General features: G+C 40.5%; 1 protein-coding gene across 3 annotated transcripts in view; it reads right to left on the minus strand.

The window, feature by feature from the left end:
- Positions 1-542: 542 nt before the first annotated feature.
- Positions 543-18,679, minus strand: part of zcchc9 (zinc finger, CCHC domain containing 9) — a 39,802-nt gene continuing 21,665 nt past the window's right edge. For all 3 annotated transcript variants that reach the window (XM_072516209.1, XM_072516210.1, XM_072516211.1), the window contains 3 exons: positions 15,074-15,166; positions 4,489-4,557; positions 543-906 (listed from right to left, as the gene is read on the minus strand). In XM_072516209.1, coding sequence (XP_072372310.1) covers positions 785-906; positions 4,489-4,557; positions 15,074-15,166 — 284 coding nt within the window. In that variant the 3' untranslated portion in view covers positions 543-784. The remainder of the gene's footprint in view (positions 907-4,488; positions 4,558-15,073; positions 15,167-18,679) is intronic.

Consider the following 18,679-nt stretch of genomic DNA (forward strand, 5'->3'; position numbering starts at 1 on the left):
CTACAAATATGAAACTTTTCTTTCATATACTACTGTGTTTGATGGGCCATGGTGCCTGCTGTTGGGGCTACTCTGTATGATATTACTGATTTTAATCTGATCTTAAAAAAATAAACACATATAATGTGGAGGAGAGTGAAGCCAAATTTAAACATGGAACAACCTCTTTGCTCCTTCCCTATATAAATTGGAAAGAGAATACAATCTCCTCCAGGCCTACATCACTCCGAAAACTGTGATTCTCCAACTCTTGCTTCCCATGCATCCACTATACTCTTACGTCCCGCTGTTGGCTGCCATGTCTTTAGACATTTGGGCTCTGGAATTCACCCCCCCCCCCCCCACTTCTCCATCTCCTTTTAAAGCCCTCCTTAAAATTTTGACCAAGCAATTGGCTTGGTGCCAATTTTTGTCCAATTCTCCTAAGAAGCACATTTTCCAACATTAAAGCCACTATATAAATGCACATTGTCATTGTTGTAAAGCACAATGTTCAATTTTCTATTTGAAACTTTACACTAAATGATATGGACTAAATGTAATCCCAGTGCAACCTCATAGAACCATTTATTTGAATTCGGTACAATAACACAGTTTTAAAGTTGTATTCAACCAGGATTTGGCACACAATAGCTCCATCTGCTGGCATTAAATAGACTTTTCGCATGCTTCCCATTCAAACATAACATCCAGATTTTTTAATTTAAAAAAATATTCTTTTGTCGGATGACTTGCTGGACGCCCCTACAGGCAGATCAATGAAATTCTAATTTCAACGGTCTGTTTAAAAATTGACAATCTTAGGAACTCTCTGTTTTGCTTTATGAGTATTGGAAGTCACTGGGATTTCTTCGTAATCAGCACTCATTCCTTTTGTCCATCGGCCAACAGTTAAACCGCAATTTCCTAAAGATTGAGAAACAGCAGAGTTTAAAACACAATAGACTGCATCAATTAAAAGAAAAGTCAAATATTTAAATGATTGCAGAAAGTAACGAATGGAAGCAAGCCATCCTTGATCCCGAGGGGCTGCCTAAGAGGAAGACATTGTGTGTGTTAACAAGGGGTAGTTTACAGAATAAAGTATACGGATTCAGTACAATCCTTTGTGCAGGATCTACGGTATTCGGAATAGAGAATGGTGGAAATGCAAGTTTTTTAAAGTTTACTGGAATAAAATATTTTAGTCTGCCCTGGTAGGGTATGATGAAAAAATGAAATGAAATGAAAATCGCTTATTGTCACAAGTAGGCTTCAAATGAAGTTACTGTGAAAAGCCCCTAGTCGCCACATTCCGGCGCCTGTCCAGGGAGGCTAGTACGGGAATTGAACCATGCTGCTGGCCTGCCTTGGTCTGCTTTAAAAGCCAGCGATTTAGCCCTGTGCTAAACCAGCCCGATTTACATCATAACACTTTAGAACTGAAACCACCTGAGATATATTGCCTACTAACCTTTTTGTATGAACGTCATGATCATTATTTTAATAAATTTATCACTTATATAGTCATTGTTAAATAATTTAATTACTTATATAACATAATGCAATTGGAATTCTTTAGATAATCCTGTCTGTTCATCTCCTACGGGGTCCGTCAATAAGACTTATTTTAATGCCATTGCAGCAATTATCCAAAATAACCACAGCACTGAGCATTGGGACTTGGAGTTCTAATACATTAGGATACCAAATGTTGGGATGCTAGCTCAATCCTTCGTGTTGCACCTTACAATTCCATCCATGTTGATGTGGAAAAGCCCAGAGGGAATTCCAGTTGGGAAAACATGAGGTTTTCCTCCAGACCGTCTCTCGCACTTCTCAGCACAGATATCTAAACAATTAATAGAGGCAAAGAGGCATTGCTTTCTTGTCTTTTTGACACCAATCAACGGGCAGCTAGAGGAGACTAAGGGGGAAAGAGAGAGACTTCATACCCACAAATAAAAGTAAGTGAAACAATGCAACCTTACAAAAACAAAATACTGCCGATACTGGAAGCAAAGTTCCGATCAAAGATCATACAGTTGAACATTAACTCTGTTTTCCTTTCACTGATGCTGCTTGAGCTGGTGAATATTTCCAGCATTTTCTGTTTGTGTTTATAATGCAGCGCTACTTGTGCTATCACTGCAGTGCTGTGTAGAACAGCTAATATTTTTGCAGAATAGAATCTTTCTCATACTCTTGTTCCTGGGTTCTATACGTGTTTGTATCTACAATGTTGTTAGAATAATTAATACTGGATGAAGCAGGCTGATCCAACAGTGCACGACCCTGACCCTCAGCTGAGTTTAAACCACTTTAGAAGCCAGTCATTATATATGTAATATATGTATATAATTAAATCTTAAATTCCTCATGAATAATTCAAGTGGTTCACAAAAATTGTGCAAACTGCTTGTAAGATACTAAACAAAAAGACTGTGATGCACGATTGACCAGAAACTTAAGTGGATAATCCATTCAAATACTGTGGCTACAAGAGCAGATCAGAGGCTGCAGTGAGCAATTCACCTCCCCAAAGCCTGTCCACAATCTACAAGACACGGGTCAGGAGTGTGATGGAATAGTTTCCACTTGCCTGAATGAGTACAGCTCCAAAAACACTCAAGAAGCTTGACACCATCCAGTACAAAGCAGCCCATCTTGCACTGTGACTGCAAGCAATTTCTAGAGTTTAGGTCCTGGGATTCCAGGACTGGGTGGATTTTTGATGGTATTCGGGTGGGGAGGGTAGGTGAGGCGTGGCCAGGGATCTGGGCTGAGGTGGGGAGAGGAGGATCCCCGTGTCCAAGGCCAGAACCCAGTTCATTTTCACGCTTTGCCCCACTGTACTTGCGCACTAACTATTGCGATTCAGGTAGTAGAACAGCCAGATTCCTCTGCAATTTCTCACCAATTAGAAAATATGCTTCTTTTTTATTCTTTCTGCCAAAATGGGCAATTTCACATTTCCTCACATTATACTCCATTTTCCTGACATCTGTCCACTCACATACCCTATTTATATCCATTTGTAGCCTCCTTCTTTCCTCTTTGCAACTTCCTTTCCTATCAGCAAATTTAGTAACAATGTCTTTGGCCCCTTCATCCGAGTCGTTCATATATATTGTAAACAGTTAAGTCCGGTTTAGTGAAGTCTGGCCCGTTTAGCTCAGTTGGCTGGACAGCTGGTTTGTGATGCAGACCGAGGCCAACAGTGCGGGTTCAATCCCAGTACTGGCCGAGGATATTCATGAAGGCCCGCCTTCTCAACCTTGCCCCTCACCGGAGGTGTAATCTTCAGATTAAATCACCACCAGTCAGCTCTCCCTATCAAAGGGGAAAGCAGCCTATGATCATCTGGGTCTATGGTGACTTTGTTTCACTTTAAAAAGTTAAGTGGGAGATCTGTATGGAGCCAACCTTTTGCTGGATATTGTGAATTTTTCATCCTTGCCTTTTGACATTTTGTGGGCCATTTTTAGCTTTCCAGGGCAAATTATCTGTTGCCCCAAACCTAAATGACACTGAAGCTCATTCACTCAAGCCTTACACTAATATCTATAAAACAACTTGTGATAATACTCTGAAAAGATACATCTTCTTCATTGTGCATAATATGTAGAAATAAGAATGTATGAAACAACTACAATTACCTTCATGAGCTAGGCTACAAGGGTAATTTTCTGACATGTGCTCTTTGCAGGGAAACCTCACCCACCTAGAAGCTACATTGGAAATTTAGGAAAACACTATTCACAGAACCCCTATTTAAATGGTCAGAAAATCATTTGCTCCTCTGGCCTCAATTTCTGATGTACATTCTGAGAGGAAATGAGGAGCTTTATCCATTACACTCATTCTTGGCGAGTTGGCCCTACCGTGGGGTTATCAAATACTGAGAGTGTACGGCGACCATACTTATACAAAGTATAAAAATAGAATTACTTTACATTATCTGACTATAACTGTTTTGGGTTCCAAGTTGAAGACATCAATGCCACTTTCATTCTTTCCCCTCTTTTCAAAGTGGACATTTATTCTATTCACAACAGTAACTAATGGCTCAAGAATGTTATACATAGTCAGGTACTAAACAGAAAACTATATGTACAATCATACATTTAAAGAAATTGTGTCTTGGTGCTGTAATTTAACAATTATAGTTGGTCAGTTCTCCAGAATCTATCAAAAATTCAGAATAAAATAGAAACATTCAGTAGGTCGGATGCATCGTAGAGAATAACAGAGTTAATGTTTTAGGTGGATGATCTTTCATCAGAATTGGGAAAAATACAATCTGAAACGTTGCCTCTGTTTCTCTTGACATGGATGCCTCTTGGCCTGCTGAGTATTTCCAGCATTTTCTCGTTTTATTTCAATTTCCAGCCTCCAAAATATTTTGCTTCTGCTTCACAATTTATACATTGGGCTTACGCTCTTGTAGATTTTCTAGGCCACAGAATTTCTAAACACCAAATGTAATTCATGCAGTGTCATACTTACTCATGTTCTGATGGTCCGGGCAGTCCTTCTGAAAGTGTTCCACTGAGCCACACAGCTTGCAACAGCGACCTGTAAAACAGCACCATTTAATAAAGGAATTCTCAAGGGTAGCTGGATAGCTTTTGAATTTTCAAAATATGAATATGTTTTACATAGATTAACAACTACACATTTTAATTTTGCATATTTGTAATTTAGAGAACCAGAGCAGAATTGCAAAATTATAACACTATTATTTCAATCGATAAAAATTGTAGATTTTAAAAGTCATCAATTATGCTTTTCTGCCAAATAAATCTGGGAAAGGTGGAAGTGGGATGAAAAACTAGGTCACACCATAATTCCCCTTCAATTTGTCAAGTCAAACCATTTTGTGGCACCAATTTTAGTGGCCTATCAGAAAATATATCCCTATTTGGGCATGGGCTGCTTCATTATCTGAGTCATGAATGGTGCTGAACACTGTGGACAATCAGTGAACAATCCCACTTCTGACTGTATGATGGGAGGAAGGTAATTGGTGGAGTAGCTGAAAATGGTTGGGCCTAGGACACTACCCCGAGGAACACTGCAGTGATGTCCTGGGACAGAGATGATTGATCTCCAACCACCACAGTCATCTTCCTTTGTGCTAGGTATATGCTAATCAGTGGGGTGGAGGGGGCGGCCAGGGTAAGTTGCAGAAGGTCTCCTTGCACGTTTTACCTGATGTCATAAGACGTCATGGGGTTCAAAGTCAATGTAGAGGACTCCAAAGGCAACCCTCCCGCCCCCCCCCAACCCACTATATACCTCTGCTGGACGGTCCTGCAAGTGGGACAGGACGTATCCAGGGATGGTGATGATGGTGCCTGGGACATTGTCTGTAAGGTACGATTCTGTTAATATGAATATGTCAGACTGTGCTTGACTAGTCTGTGAGACAGCTCTCCCAATTCTGGCACATAAGGAAGACTTTGCAGGATCGACAGGGCAGGGTGTGCCCCTATCATTTCTGGTGCCTGGATTGATGCCAGGTGGTCCCTCTGGTTTCATTCCTTTTTATAAACTTCATAAAGTTTTGATATAACTGAGTGGCTTTCTGGGCCACATCTGTGTGGGTCTGGAATCACATCCAGGTGATGGCGGCAGATTCCCTTTCCTGAAGGACATTAGTGAACCAGATGGGTTTTTACGACAACCGTTTTGTGGTCATTAGTCTTTTATTGTATTCATTGATTTTTATTGAATTTGAATTCCACCACCTGCCATGATTTAAACCTGGGTCCCCAGTGCATTATCCTGAATCTGTAGATTGCTGGGTGAGCAACAATACAACTATTCCATTGCCTCCCCTGCTATTGTTCTTTCTGCACATCTTTCTTGCTTCATTCTTTATTGGTTCAAATTATATTTCATACTGAAGTATCGATAAACTGTTACAATGTCAAAGCAAAGCACTGATTGGTATTACTATAGTCCTAACTATAATTTCTGGCACCACAGACTTAAAGCTAGATTTAACTAATCAAAGACCCCTTCCACCCGTCTTACTCACTCTTCCAACTTCTTCCATCGGGCAGGAGATACAGAAGTCTGAGAACACGCAAGAACAGACTCAAAAACAGCTTCTTCCCCACCTTCACCAGACTCCTGCACGACCCTCTTATTGACGGACCTCATTAACACTACACCCCTGTATGTTTCACCCGATGCCGGTGTTATCTAGTTACATTGTGTACCTTGTGTTGCCTTATTATGTATTTTCTTTTATTTCCTCTTCTTTTCATGTACTTAATGATCTGTTGAGCTGCTCACAGAAAAATACTTTTCATTGTATCTTGGTACACGTGACAATAAACAAATCCAATCCAATCTACATTCATAGTTTAACAGCATCGCAACCATAGTTTAATGTGTCATGCGCTGCTGAGCTTTATTTACTTGGAAGATCCCAGATTTGATCCTTGATCTATGCCAGGTAAGCTGATCATACTTACAATAGTTCTAACTGGTTACAGGGTTTCTGGGTTGGAGACGGAGAAATGGAAAATCAATCAGATGGGGCTCTGGTTCTTTGACGACCATGTCAGTATCACGAGGACGGGATGGCGGTTCACAGTGGAGGACCTTAACTAATATATCGGGCACAGAGGTGAAACAAGATAGTAGGCTACTTGGAAGGGAAAATAAACTTTAGATGCACAGATAAAGAGGTAGTGGGAAGGTTGAAAGGGATCAAATAAGACAAGGCAGTTAAAAAAAAATCAGGATATGGAAAAGCTTTGGCTAAGAGTAGAGACTAGAAAAATCGGTGCTCATTTCAACAGAGGAAATTGGGTAAGAGAAGACTGAACAATGAACTTCAAAGTTTGAGATGTTTCGAACTGGATATTATATTTTACGCATGTTTCAATGTCTCCAAAGGCAGAACAAGGAAGAGAATGCAAACTATTGTATTTCACAATAAAGTGAACATGCAGAGCTGGTGTTAAAAATCCTTAAATATCAAAGATAATACATACATACAATTTACAATGCAGGAGGAGGCCATTCGGCCTATCGAGTCTGCACTGGCCCTTGGAAAGAGCACCCTACTTAAGCCCATGTCTGCACTCTATCCCCGTAACCCCATCTAAACTTGTTGGACACTCAGGGCAATTTAGCATGGTCAATCCACCTAAACTGCACATCTTTGGACTGTGGGAGGAAATCAGAGCACCCGGAGGAAACCCATGCAGACGCAGGGAGAACGTGCAGACTCCACACAGACAGGGACCCTGGAGCTGTGAAGCAACTGTGCTAATCGCTGTGCTACCCACTAATATGTGTTAGGATAGGTGACCAAAAGCTTAATGAAAGAAATAGATTTTAAGGAGCATATTAATGGAGAAGTGGTAAAGAAGGACTTAATTAATTCAGTCAATACAGACTTGTCTCCACATAATAATATAAACAAAGGACACTCAACATTATTGCACATTGGTGTGTGATTTTACTCAACTAAAACAAAATAGTTTCTAATTATTCTCCAGCATTTTAACCTCTGCTTCAGCAAAAATCTTTGCTGCTTTCTGTTTAACAAACACGGCTGCTATTGTAGCATTACTGTTTCAAAAAGCCTCACTGTTGATGTCTATCTTTTGTGGTTTATCTTTGCTGTTCACAGCCAGAAAGGGGAAGGCCCACTTTTTGCCCCGGACCAGCGACTTTCCAACAGAACACGAGAGTCAAATATTGATTACCAAGGTAGGCTAACACACTTCCATTATCCAGTCCATGGGGAAACATGATCAAAACTTGTGCATTAGCATCTTACCCAGCTACTGCCTGGACCTTTTGGAAAAAAAATTCTGAGAATACACAATGCTTTAAAATGCACCATTTAAAAATATCTCTTCTCACAAATCTTTGAGGAATAACGGCCAAACAATCCAGAAAAATGACAGCTGTACTTCCTTTTCAGAACTTTGGCATTAGCCAAAGAGACCACAATCGTCTTTTCCAGTCCAATGCATTCACTGGTTCACCTGTCTAGGTGCACACATGAAGAATAACCCTTGGCTCCAGTACTGGAGGGGTGCTGCAGACCCCAAAGAACTATATCCCAGAAATTGTCAACATCTTGGGAAGAGGCAAAGATAATTGGAGAAAAAGGTACTTAATTAGAGCACAAAAAAGTTTGAAGCAGAGTGTGAGGTTATTTGTCCTATGATATCTATATATCTCTACTTGAAGCTTATTTATTCCTGTCATCAAGTTTTGAGTAAAACCCACTGATGCCATTGTTTATTGTGTTGACCTCGATTCCTATTTCTTTTTGCAGTAATAAACTCAACACAATTTTCAAGATATATGTTATTTTAAAATTATAAACCATGAATGCTTTTTATTTGAGCATTGGTCTCAACCCTGTCTACAAGCAAGAAAGATGAACTTTATAGTGAGGAGGTAAAGTTGATAAAGGAAATGAAGCATTTGCATTAAAGGATGATTTATCACAGCTCAAATATCTGGATTGTTCAAATCAGGTATCTTATCTATTCAACACAGATCAATCAGGGTTTTCTTTGTGCAGCCTTGGCAAGCTCCTTTGAACCATACATAAAACAGAATGGAATTTACATTCTAAAATCTGACCTATTCAAATCCACTTATAGTGAAACTGCATCGATAAAGAGAAAAACATGAACCTGCCAATTCATAGTATAGCACCATGTGACTAAACAGAAAAGCACTCCGGTTACAAAATTACTTCCTGCTTATTCTGAAATAAGCAGTAATCTTCCATTGTTGAGTCCATAAGGGGCAGTGGAATGGATCGTATGGATCAATGCAAATCAGTGCCCAATCACGAAGTACCTAATCTGATTATGTGGAATGACTGAGTCCCTTAGGCAGACTCTTTTTAAAAAGTGTTCATTCCAGTTCACCAACAAGTAGTCAATCTTAGAATTGTATGGGCAGATTTACATAACGATGAAAAGCTCAAAAAATAGAGCCCCTTTGAAACAATTTCTTTGAAACTGTGGGAAAAATAAGGAATGTCAAATACAGCAGAAGTATATAAAATTGCCATGTCACCATCTCGTCAACTTTAACATTATGGCCATCAACTGCCTCTTAACAATATATATTTTTATTTAAATAAGGGTATACATAACATGTATACAAACAAACAATCAATCAATAACAAAATAAACAAAATACGATCCTCCTAATTTGAGATTATTTTCTCTTATTTCCATTAAACCTTTCCCTTTATCCCTCCCCCTTATCTCATCTGCCCTACCCCATCCCTTTACCGCTGGCAACAAAGAGATCTGTAAATAGAGACTGTACTCATTTCTGTAATTTTATAATTTTAGATGACTTACTGGAAAACAAAGCAGATAAAATGTTTGAACTATGTAACTTTAAATCAGAAGACACACTGGTGTAAAGGCACAAGTTGATATCGTCAGAACAGGAAATTCTGTTTAACCTTGCATGTCGAATGAGCTGAGGGTGTCAAATCTGGGGGGACTTGATGGCGTAGTGGTAATGTCACTGGACTAGTAATCCAGAGACCCAGGATAATGCTCTGGGGACCCAGGTTCAAATCCTACCATGGCAGATGGTGAAAATTTGGAAATAAAAGTCTAATGACCTGAAACCATTGTCGATTGTGGTAAAAACCCATCTGGCCCTTTAGCAAAAGAAATCTGCCATCCTTTCCTGGTTTGACCTACATATGACTCCTGACCCACAGCAATGTGGTTGACTCTTAGATGCCCACCAAAATGGCCTAGCAGGGCAATTAGGGAAAGGCAACAAATTTTGGCCCATCTAGCGATGCCCATTTCCCATCCTGTATTTATATATATATATATATACATATATATATATATATAATATATATAATTCTACATGTTAAGCATTCATATAAAAGTAGTGGCATTTATATACATGATATCTTTTTATAATACATGTGGTAGTAGAAACTGACATAACCTTTTCTAAGTATTTAGTAATAGGAGATGCAGGGCTTCACCTCTCTGAAGTTTTACCTAAGAGAATTACAGCACTTTAAAATAATTAATATTGCTGCATGTAACTTACAAAAATGCATGAAGTGGGAATGAAGGATTGTTTTAAAGTATTTTGAACTTTATTGGACCTCAAGATGCAAACTCAGAGCTCAGCGAAGTGGAGTTGGGGATCGCTGGGACTAATCAGGTAGGCCCTGGTGAGGGAGTTGTCACTCACAAGGGCAGGGTGGGGGATCCAGTGTGGATGCCCATGTCTTGGTGATCCCTCCATGGGCCACAGGGTACCTGATCAAGGGGCAAGCTCTATCCTTGCAACCATCACCCCATATCTAACCAGCCTTTCCTCACCAAATTACTTGTACATGTCGTTGGTTTCCAAGTCCCTTCCTCTCCTTCCAGCAGTTCCATGTTTGAATCCCTTCAGTCTAATTTCTATCTCTGCACCGCACTGAAATTGTCTTTCTCAAAGGCATAAATGACAAGCAATGTGACTGTGGCCATGGTAAACTATTCCTCCTCATCTTCACAGATTATCATAGAATTTACAGTGCAGGAGGCGGCCATTCGGCCCATCGGGTCTGCACCGCCTCTTGGAAAGAGCACCCGACAAAAAGGTATTTTCCAACCTGTTGACTGCCTTTGATACATTTGATGACAGCAAGTTTCCTCTAAAGCTTTCCTTTCCACCTTCCAACTGGGTGGGATTACCTTCACATGATTCCATTCCTATCAACTCCATCCTAGTCAGAGAATCACCTACAAAGACTTCTCTTCCCACTCCTACACCAAAACAATTGGAGTCCCCAAGAATCTATCCTTGGCTCAAATAAAAGCAAATTACTGTGGATGCTGGAATCTGAAACCAAAGAGAAAATGTTGGAATATCTCAGGTCTGTCAGCATCTGTAGGGAGAGAAAAGAGCTAACGTTTTGACTCCAGATGACCCTTTGTCAAAGCTATAAGACAGAGAAAGTGGGAAATATTTATACTGTGGAGTGAGAATGAAAGATGAGTCATAGCCACAGAAACCCAGGGGAACAGGGTGCTAATAGCCACAGAAACCACAGGGAAAGAATGCTAATGGCAGTCCCCAGTGAGAACAAAAGGTGTGAAAGGCCAAACAGCAGAGAAACTAACATCAGAAGGTGCGACAGATGTAGATGTGGGGGGAGAGGAAGGGGGAAGAAAAGGGGAGAAAGGGTAAGGAAAGGTGGATAAGATGGGGGAGGGGGTTAAATATATATAAAGAAAGAAAGAAATGGTAAAAGACAGTTAAAATGAAATGGGATGAAAACAAATGGGTTGAGGTGGGGTAGAGTTGATCATCTGAAGTTGTTGAATTCGATGTTGAGACCAGAAGGCTGTAGCGTGCCTAACCGGAAGATGAGATGTTGTTCCTCCAGTTTGCATTGAGCTTCACTGGAACGTTGCAGCAGGCCAAGGACAGACATGTGGGCATGGGAGCAGGGTCTTGTGTTAAAATGGCAAGCAACAGGAAGGTCAGGGTCCTGAATGCGCACAGACTGAAGGTGCTCAACAAACCGATCGCCCAGTCTGCATTTGGTATCTCTGATATAGAGACCACATTGGGAGCAGCGAACGCAATAGTCCAGATTGAAAGAGGTGCAAGTGAAACGCTGCTAAACCTGGAATGAGTGTTTTGGGCGGGTGTTACACGTTCTGCGATTGCATGGGAAGGTGCAATGGGTGATGGGAGTGGTGTTGGGTATGGTGGAGGAGTGCACTAGATTATCTTGGAGGGAACGGTCTCAGAGGAATGAAGGGAAGAGGTGTTTGGTGGTGACATCACATTGGAGTTGGCGAAAATGCCAGAGGATTATGCTTTGCATACAGAGAGAGGCTGGCGGGGTGAAATGTGAGAATGAGGGGGGCTCTATCCTTGTTCTGGGAATGCGGGGAGGGGTCGAGGGTAGTGGTGCGGGGGATGGACCGCACACTGTTGAGGGCCCTATCAACAACTGTAGGTGGGAAATCACGGTTGAGGAAGAAGGAACACATTTTCAAAACACCATTTTGGAAAGTGTCATCATCGGAGCAAATGCGACGGAGGCTAAGGAGCTGAGAGAAAGGGATGGAGTCCTTACAGGGTGTAGGGTGCGAAGAGCTGTAGGCCTGATAGTTGTGGGAGTCGGTGGGCTTGTAGTGGATATTAGTAGATAATCTATTGCTGGAAATGGAGACAGAAAGATCAAGGAAGGGAAGGAAAGTGTCTGAGATGGACCAGGTGAAAGTGATGAAGGGGTGGAAACTGGAAGAGAAGTTGATGCATTTTTCTAGGTCCGGACGAGAGCATGAAGTGGCACCAAAATAGTCATCAATGTACCGGTAAAGGAGTTGTGGGAGGGTACCCGAGTAGGCCCGGAACAAGGAATGTTCCACATACTCCATAAAAAGGCAAGCACAGTTGCATCCTTGCAGGTACCCATTGCTACACCTTTGATTTAGAGAAATTGGGATGTGTTAAAAGAGAAGTTGTTGAGTGATAGAATGAGTTCATCCAGGTGGAGGAGAGTGGTGGTGGATGGGAATTGTCCAAGCCTCCTTTCGAGAAAGTAGCGAAGAGCTCTCAGGTCATCCTGGTGTGGGACGGAGGTGTAAAGAGATGGAGATGTATCCTTGGCTCACTCCTGCTTCTCATCTACATGTTGCCCCTCCACAACACTACGAGAAATCAAACTTCAGGTTCCATATATACTCTGACAACACCAGATCAATCACACCAGCGCCTCTCATGATCCCTTTACTGCCTCTGTTTTGTCATACTGCTTTTCTGATATCCAAAACTGGTAAGCATAAATATGTTCCAGTTAAATATTGGAATGACCAAAGACAGAGGGTGGGATTTTTCGGCCTCACCCAGCTAATAGCCAATTCACACCGATGGAAGCAGAATCAATCAGAGTTTAAAAAGTGAGTAAATATTTGTTGATGGATTGAGCAGAGGAACAGGAGTAAGTGGATAGTGTCGGCACAAAAATGGTAAGAACATAAGAACTAGGAGCAGGCGTAGGCCATCTGGCCCCTCGAGCCTGCTCCACCATTCAATAAGATCATGGCTGATCTTTTTGTGGACCTACTTGCTCACCATAACCCGTAATTCCTTGACTGTTCAAAAATCTATCTATCTTTGCGTTAAAAACATTCAACGAGGTAGCCTCAACTACTTCACTGGGCAGGGAATTTCACAGATTCATATCCCTTTGGGTGAAGAACTTCCTCCTCAACTCAGTCCTAAATCTGCTCCCCCTTATTTTGAGGCCATGCCCCCAGTTCTAATTTCACCCACCAGTGGAAACAACCTTCCTGCTGGTATCTTATCTATTCCCTTCATAATTTTATATGTATCTAGAAGATTTCACCTCATTCTTCTAAATTCCAATGAGTATCGTCCCAGTCTACTCAGATGGTTGAATAGTTTCCTCCTGTGCTGTAAAATCCTAGTGCTATGGCATTATTTTCTGTTTGTTCACCTTACTGAATATTTTGGCAACATTTTCCTCAAGTCCCATTTTTGCTTGACATTGTCAAGTCATGACAAGCAGGAGGGCATAATAAGAAAGCAGCTGTGAAGATGTGTAGCTTTGTGTCAGATCTACAGAAAGAGAGAGATCTCTGTTATAAATACGAAGTTGTAATGTTAATGCCAGTCTATTTGCTGTTAAGTTCCTGCACTGCAGTGGAGCCTCAGATTGTTGTTTTCACTGAGAATGTCGCAGTTACTGTTAAGTGTGAAAATTGATTATACAATCAGTGAGTCCTCTCTCTCTCTCTGCCAGCTGCTCTCCCCTTTCTGGCTCCATCTCTTATTCTCCCCTTTTTTGGCTCCCATCGGCCAGACACTAATTGTGTCGTTGCACAGAGGCAGCGGGGGACAGTACAATCGACTCACATATTAAAATAACATTTCCCGCTTTCTCGAGAGTTGTCACTGGCCAGGCACTGCAGCGATTGAGAAATCTGATTTTAATAAGTGCGCTGATTGTTTTACACTCTGTCAACACTTCATCGATACCAACTGGTGAATGGGAAACCAGCCTAGAAAGGCCAGGAATGCCAGATCAAACCATCAGTAGGTTTGTGCATCCAGAATGACCTACCAGTAACATGCATCATAATGAATCAATTATAAAGGAAGCCCTCATTCCAGAAACAGTGATCTAAATTTGCCATCTTAATGGCATACCTATATGCCATTTGCAAGATAAAACTGCATTTTAAGAGTTTCACAAGGCCTGCTCTGAGAAGAAATGTTGCATGCTGCATGTGTCTATAACAAAAAAAAAATTTCAAGTTGAACATTAAATCTCTGCTAGTAAATGCATTTAAAAAATATTACAAGATACGTATAAACATTGTGTAGTTCAAAGTTCTGAATGTTTACAGGCAGAAATTTATAGAGATTAATGATGCAATTTATAAATGAAATAAACAAGTTGACAAGTAGAACAATATGATCCTGGAGGCCATTTGTTGCGTTTTCTCTTTGACCAGTGGCCCTGGACAGGTCTACTTTGCATATTTCTGGATCGACACCTTGGCAGAGCTGGAATTCAGTGCTGTTTCCAAGCTTAAATTTAATGTAAGTATCAAAACGTTTGTCCTTCTCTCTTTCTGTGTTGGGGGGGAGGGGGGGGGGGTGCCTAACATTTACTTGGCAACTGTCCAGAGAGGCACATTTGGAATCAGGAATCAGTGTCAGATTTTAAAGGCACAGTTATGCTCCAATTCTCTTTATGGTGCAGTGTGTTCCAGCATTCCTGAGTGGCCCTTGAGGCAGACACTGATTGAAATTACTAGTCTTGATAAAGAGTTAGTGAATATCCACATGATAGAGCAAGAAGCATGCATAAGCATGGGGATGCATTCTAAAAGTATGGCCCATTTCATGGAGAGAGAGGAAGGTTAAAAATATTTGCTTTGTCCGAACCTCCATTTAACAATTACTGAAGCATGCAACAAAACAAGAATTTACATTAAAACATCATTCTTACAATGTAAACTGAACAACAGATGCAGTGTAACATAAATAGCAGTTTTAAAATAAACATTCATACCATCCGCATATAGTCCCTTTGGGTTATCTGGGCAAGACCTTGAGAGATGTCCCGTTTCACCACAAATGAAACATTTGGCAAATGGAAATTCCCCTGTAAAATTGAAACAATGGTATTTTATCAGAACCTTTGAGAAATGATTTCAGAAATGTGTGAATACAAAGGAATATGGTAGTTAAATGAGCTAGCAATCTGTTAATTTACCTCTGGGCTTGAATACTGCATTGGTTAATATGAAAGTCTCTCTCTATTAAATGTTAGACACGTGAAGATGGTTTCAACTTCTTTCTTATGGATCATATGGGCCAGCAGTGCAACACTTCCCACAAACTGGCTCACTCTCATGTAGAGAAGCCATGGGTTGGCTGAGCTGATTAAAAACTGTCACACTTCTGAAGTTGAGAATATTCTGCTGAGGTTTGGGATTAAGACAAATTGATTAGATTAGGTAAAGAGTTTATTTTGCATTTGGATGTACTGTACCAAGCTGGGAGTATTTGATGCAAACATTGGAACCCACAGAAATAGAAAGAAGTGTTTCATTCTTCAACATTGACATTGCTCAGCTTGATAAACACAAAATTAAAATAGAAAATAAACATTCTGTATATTTATGGAACTGAAAGAAGCAGAAATGATTTTAAATCAATTTTGGTGCATTTAGTTTTGAAAACGAATAGTACTACTTGCCCTTTCTGATCCCACCTCCCTGTACCCGGTCCATAGTCCTGTAGTTTACAGCACTTAAGGTACTTTTAAAAAAGTGTTTAGGGTCTCTGCCTCCGCCATCAACTCGGGTAGTGAATTCCCACTACCGTCTGCATGTCCCCTCCACACCGTCTGCCGCTCATCTCAAATCAATGTCCCCCTAGTTCTAGAATTCTTCATTGAGGGAAACAATTTTATCCTGTCCATTCTATCTCTTCCCCTCATAATTTTGGACACCTCAATTAAGTCAACCTATCCAATGTCTCCGCATAGCTACACTTTTCTAGCCCTGGCAACATTCTTGTAAACCTCCTCTGCACTCCCTCTAGAGCAATTACTTCCTTCCTGTAATGTGGTGACCAGACCTGCACACAATACACCAGTTGTGGCCTCACCAGTGTTTATTACAATTTCAATATTATATTCTTACTTTTATATTCTATACCTCTGCCAATGAAGGAGAGCATTCCATATGCTTTCTTAACAATCTTGTCTATTTGAACTGCTGCCTTTAGGGACCTGCGTTCTTGTATGGCACAATCTCTCATTTCATCTACCCCTCTTAGTATATTCCCATTTCTTGTGTACTCCCTAAAACTGTTTGACCTCTCTAAATGTATGACCTCACACTTCTCGGAGTTAAATTTCATCTGCCACTTTATCACTTGCTCCTCCAACCCAATTATATCATTTTGGAGATTTATAGCTATTCTCTACACTAACACTCAGCCAATCTTTCTGTCCTCTGCAAATTTCCCAATCACGCTCCCCCACGTTCACATCCGAACAGTAAGGGTACCAATATTGAGCCCTATGGAACACCACTTGAAACAACTTTCCAATTGAAAGGGTAGCCATCAACCCTTTGTTTCCTGCTACTAAGCCAACTTTTTAATCCAGTTTACCATATTGCCCTGTATCCCATGGCTTTTGCTTTCTTGACCAATCTGCCATCTGGTACGTTGTCAAATGCCTTACTAAAATCCATGTACACCACATCCACTGCACTATCTTTATCAACCTTTCTTGTCACTTCCTCAAAGAATTCAATCAAATTTGTGAGGCAAGACCTTCCTTTAACAAATCCATGCTGACTATCCCTGACTAGTCCATGCCTTTCTATGTGACAGTTAATCCTATCTCTTAGGATTGATTCTACTAATTTGCCCACCACTGATGGAAGACTAGCTTGGCCTATAATTGTCTGGCATTTTCTTCGATCCCTTTTTAAACAATGGAACCATATTTGCATTTCTCCAATCCTCCGGTACCTCCCCTGTTGGCATGTGCTTACAGAGGGTGTATTCACCTAACATCCGCAATCAACAATTGAAGAAATTATCACAGTTCTATTTAGTTTTGATTTGTACATCCCAAGGTAGAGAATGGAACACATTTACTTCTTGCCTGTGGGATTACGTACTCCCAAATCATTCATACCAGAATCAGGAGCAATAAACTGCTCTGTCTGCATTACCCTGACAATATTCAAAAACACAAAGTCAGCAAAGCACCTCCTACGGCACCAGAATAGCATTTTATTTCACTCACTTCCTAACTTCACAGCTTAGTTACTAATTAGTGCCAATGAGACACTTTCTGCCAATTTGTTTTCCAGTTCAGCTTTGCACTGTTCTTCACAAAGATTCAAGATTATCAATAATCTTAAACCTTTTCAATTGCACAGCTGACATTAATGCTCACTTGATAATAAAAGCCTGTAGCTAACTATCCAACCCACAATGCCATGAGTAATTTCAATCTACATATAAATTGGACAAATCAGATTGGCAAAGGTAGCCTGGAAAAGATGTTCATTGATGTATTCGGGACAGTTTTTTAGAGCAGCCTGCTTTAACAACGACCAGAGAGCATGATATACTAGATCTGGTAATGTGCAAAGAGACAGAATTAGTCAATGACCTTCATAGTGAAGGCACCTCACTGAGTAGCAGTAATCATAATACCACTAAATTTCACATTCAGTTTGAGGGGGAAGAATGGATCTCATACCTGCGTTTTAAACTTAAAAGATAATTATCAGGACATGAAGACAGAGCAAGCTAAAATGAATGGGAAATTAGTTTAAGGAATAGGTCAGTAGAGATGCCGTGGCAGACATCAAAGGAAATCATTTAAAAAGTTAAAGGTAGTAGCAAATTGAAAGAAAATGGGTACAATTCTGCAAAGATTGCTGACAGATAAGAAGATTGGACAGAATAAAAAGGAATGACTGATAGAATAATAAGGAGGGAGAATTAGAGTATGAGTGAAAGCTCTGTGGAATTATAAAAACAGTAAGAGTTACTGTAGGTGCCTAAAAAGGCAAAGAGTAACTAAAGTGACCATTGCCCCTCCAGTTAGTCTGGGAAATCACTAATTGAAAATAAGGAAATGGCAGACAAAGTGAACAGGTATTTGGTATCTGTCTTCACTGTAGAAATAACATCACAGAAGTAAGTGTGAATCAGGAGTTAAAGGGAGGAAGGAACCTAAAGTAATTACAATCGCCAGGAAGAAACGTATTAGAACTAGAAGTTAACAAGTCCCCAGATCCAGATGGACTTCATCCTAGGGTCTGAAAAGAACTGGCTGCTGAAATAGTAGTTATGGTGGTTTTAATTTTCCAAAACTCTCTAGATTGAGGTCCCATCAGATCAAAAAACAGTGAATATAACTCCCCTATTCGAGAAAGGAGGAGGAGGATAGAAAGCAGGGAACCAAGGCCAGTTAGCTTAAGATGTGCCAAGTGAAGTGCCACAGCGATCAATGCTGGGGCGTCAACTATTTACAATTTATATTAATTAAGTCTGAAAACAGTGCGAGAGGTGAGAAGCCCATTTTAAATCAGTGCGAGAAGTGAGAGCAGTGTGACTTTGAAAGCTGTGTGAGAGGCAA

The sequence above is a fragment of the Scyliorhinus torazame genome, chromosome 9, assembly GCF_047496885.1.
Source record: "Scyliorhinus torazame isolate Kashiwa2021f chromosome 9, sScyTor2.1, whole genome shotgun sequence".
In the NCBI taxonomy this organism is placed as follows: domain Eukaryota; kingdom Metazoa; phylum Chordata; class Chondrichthyes; order Carcharhiniformes; family Scyliorhinidae; genus Scyliorhinus; species Scyliorhinus torazame.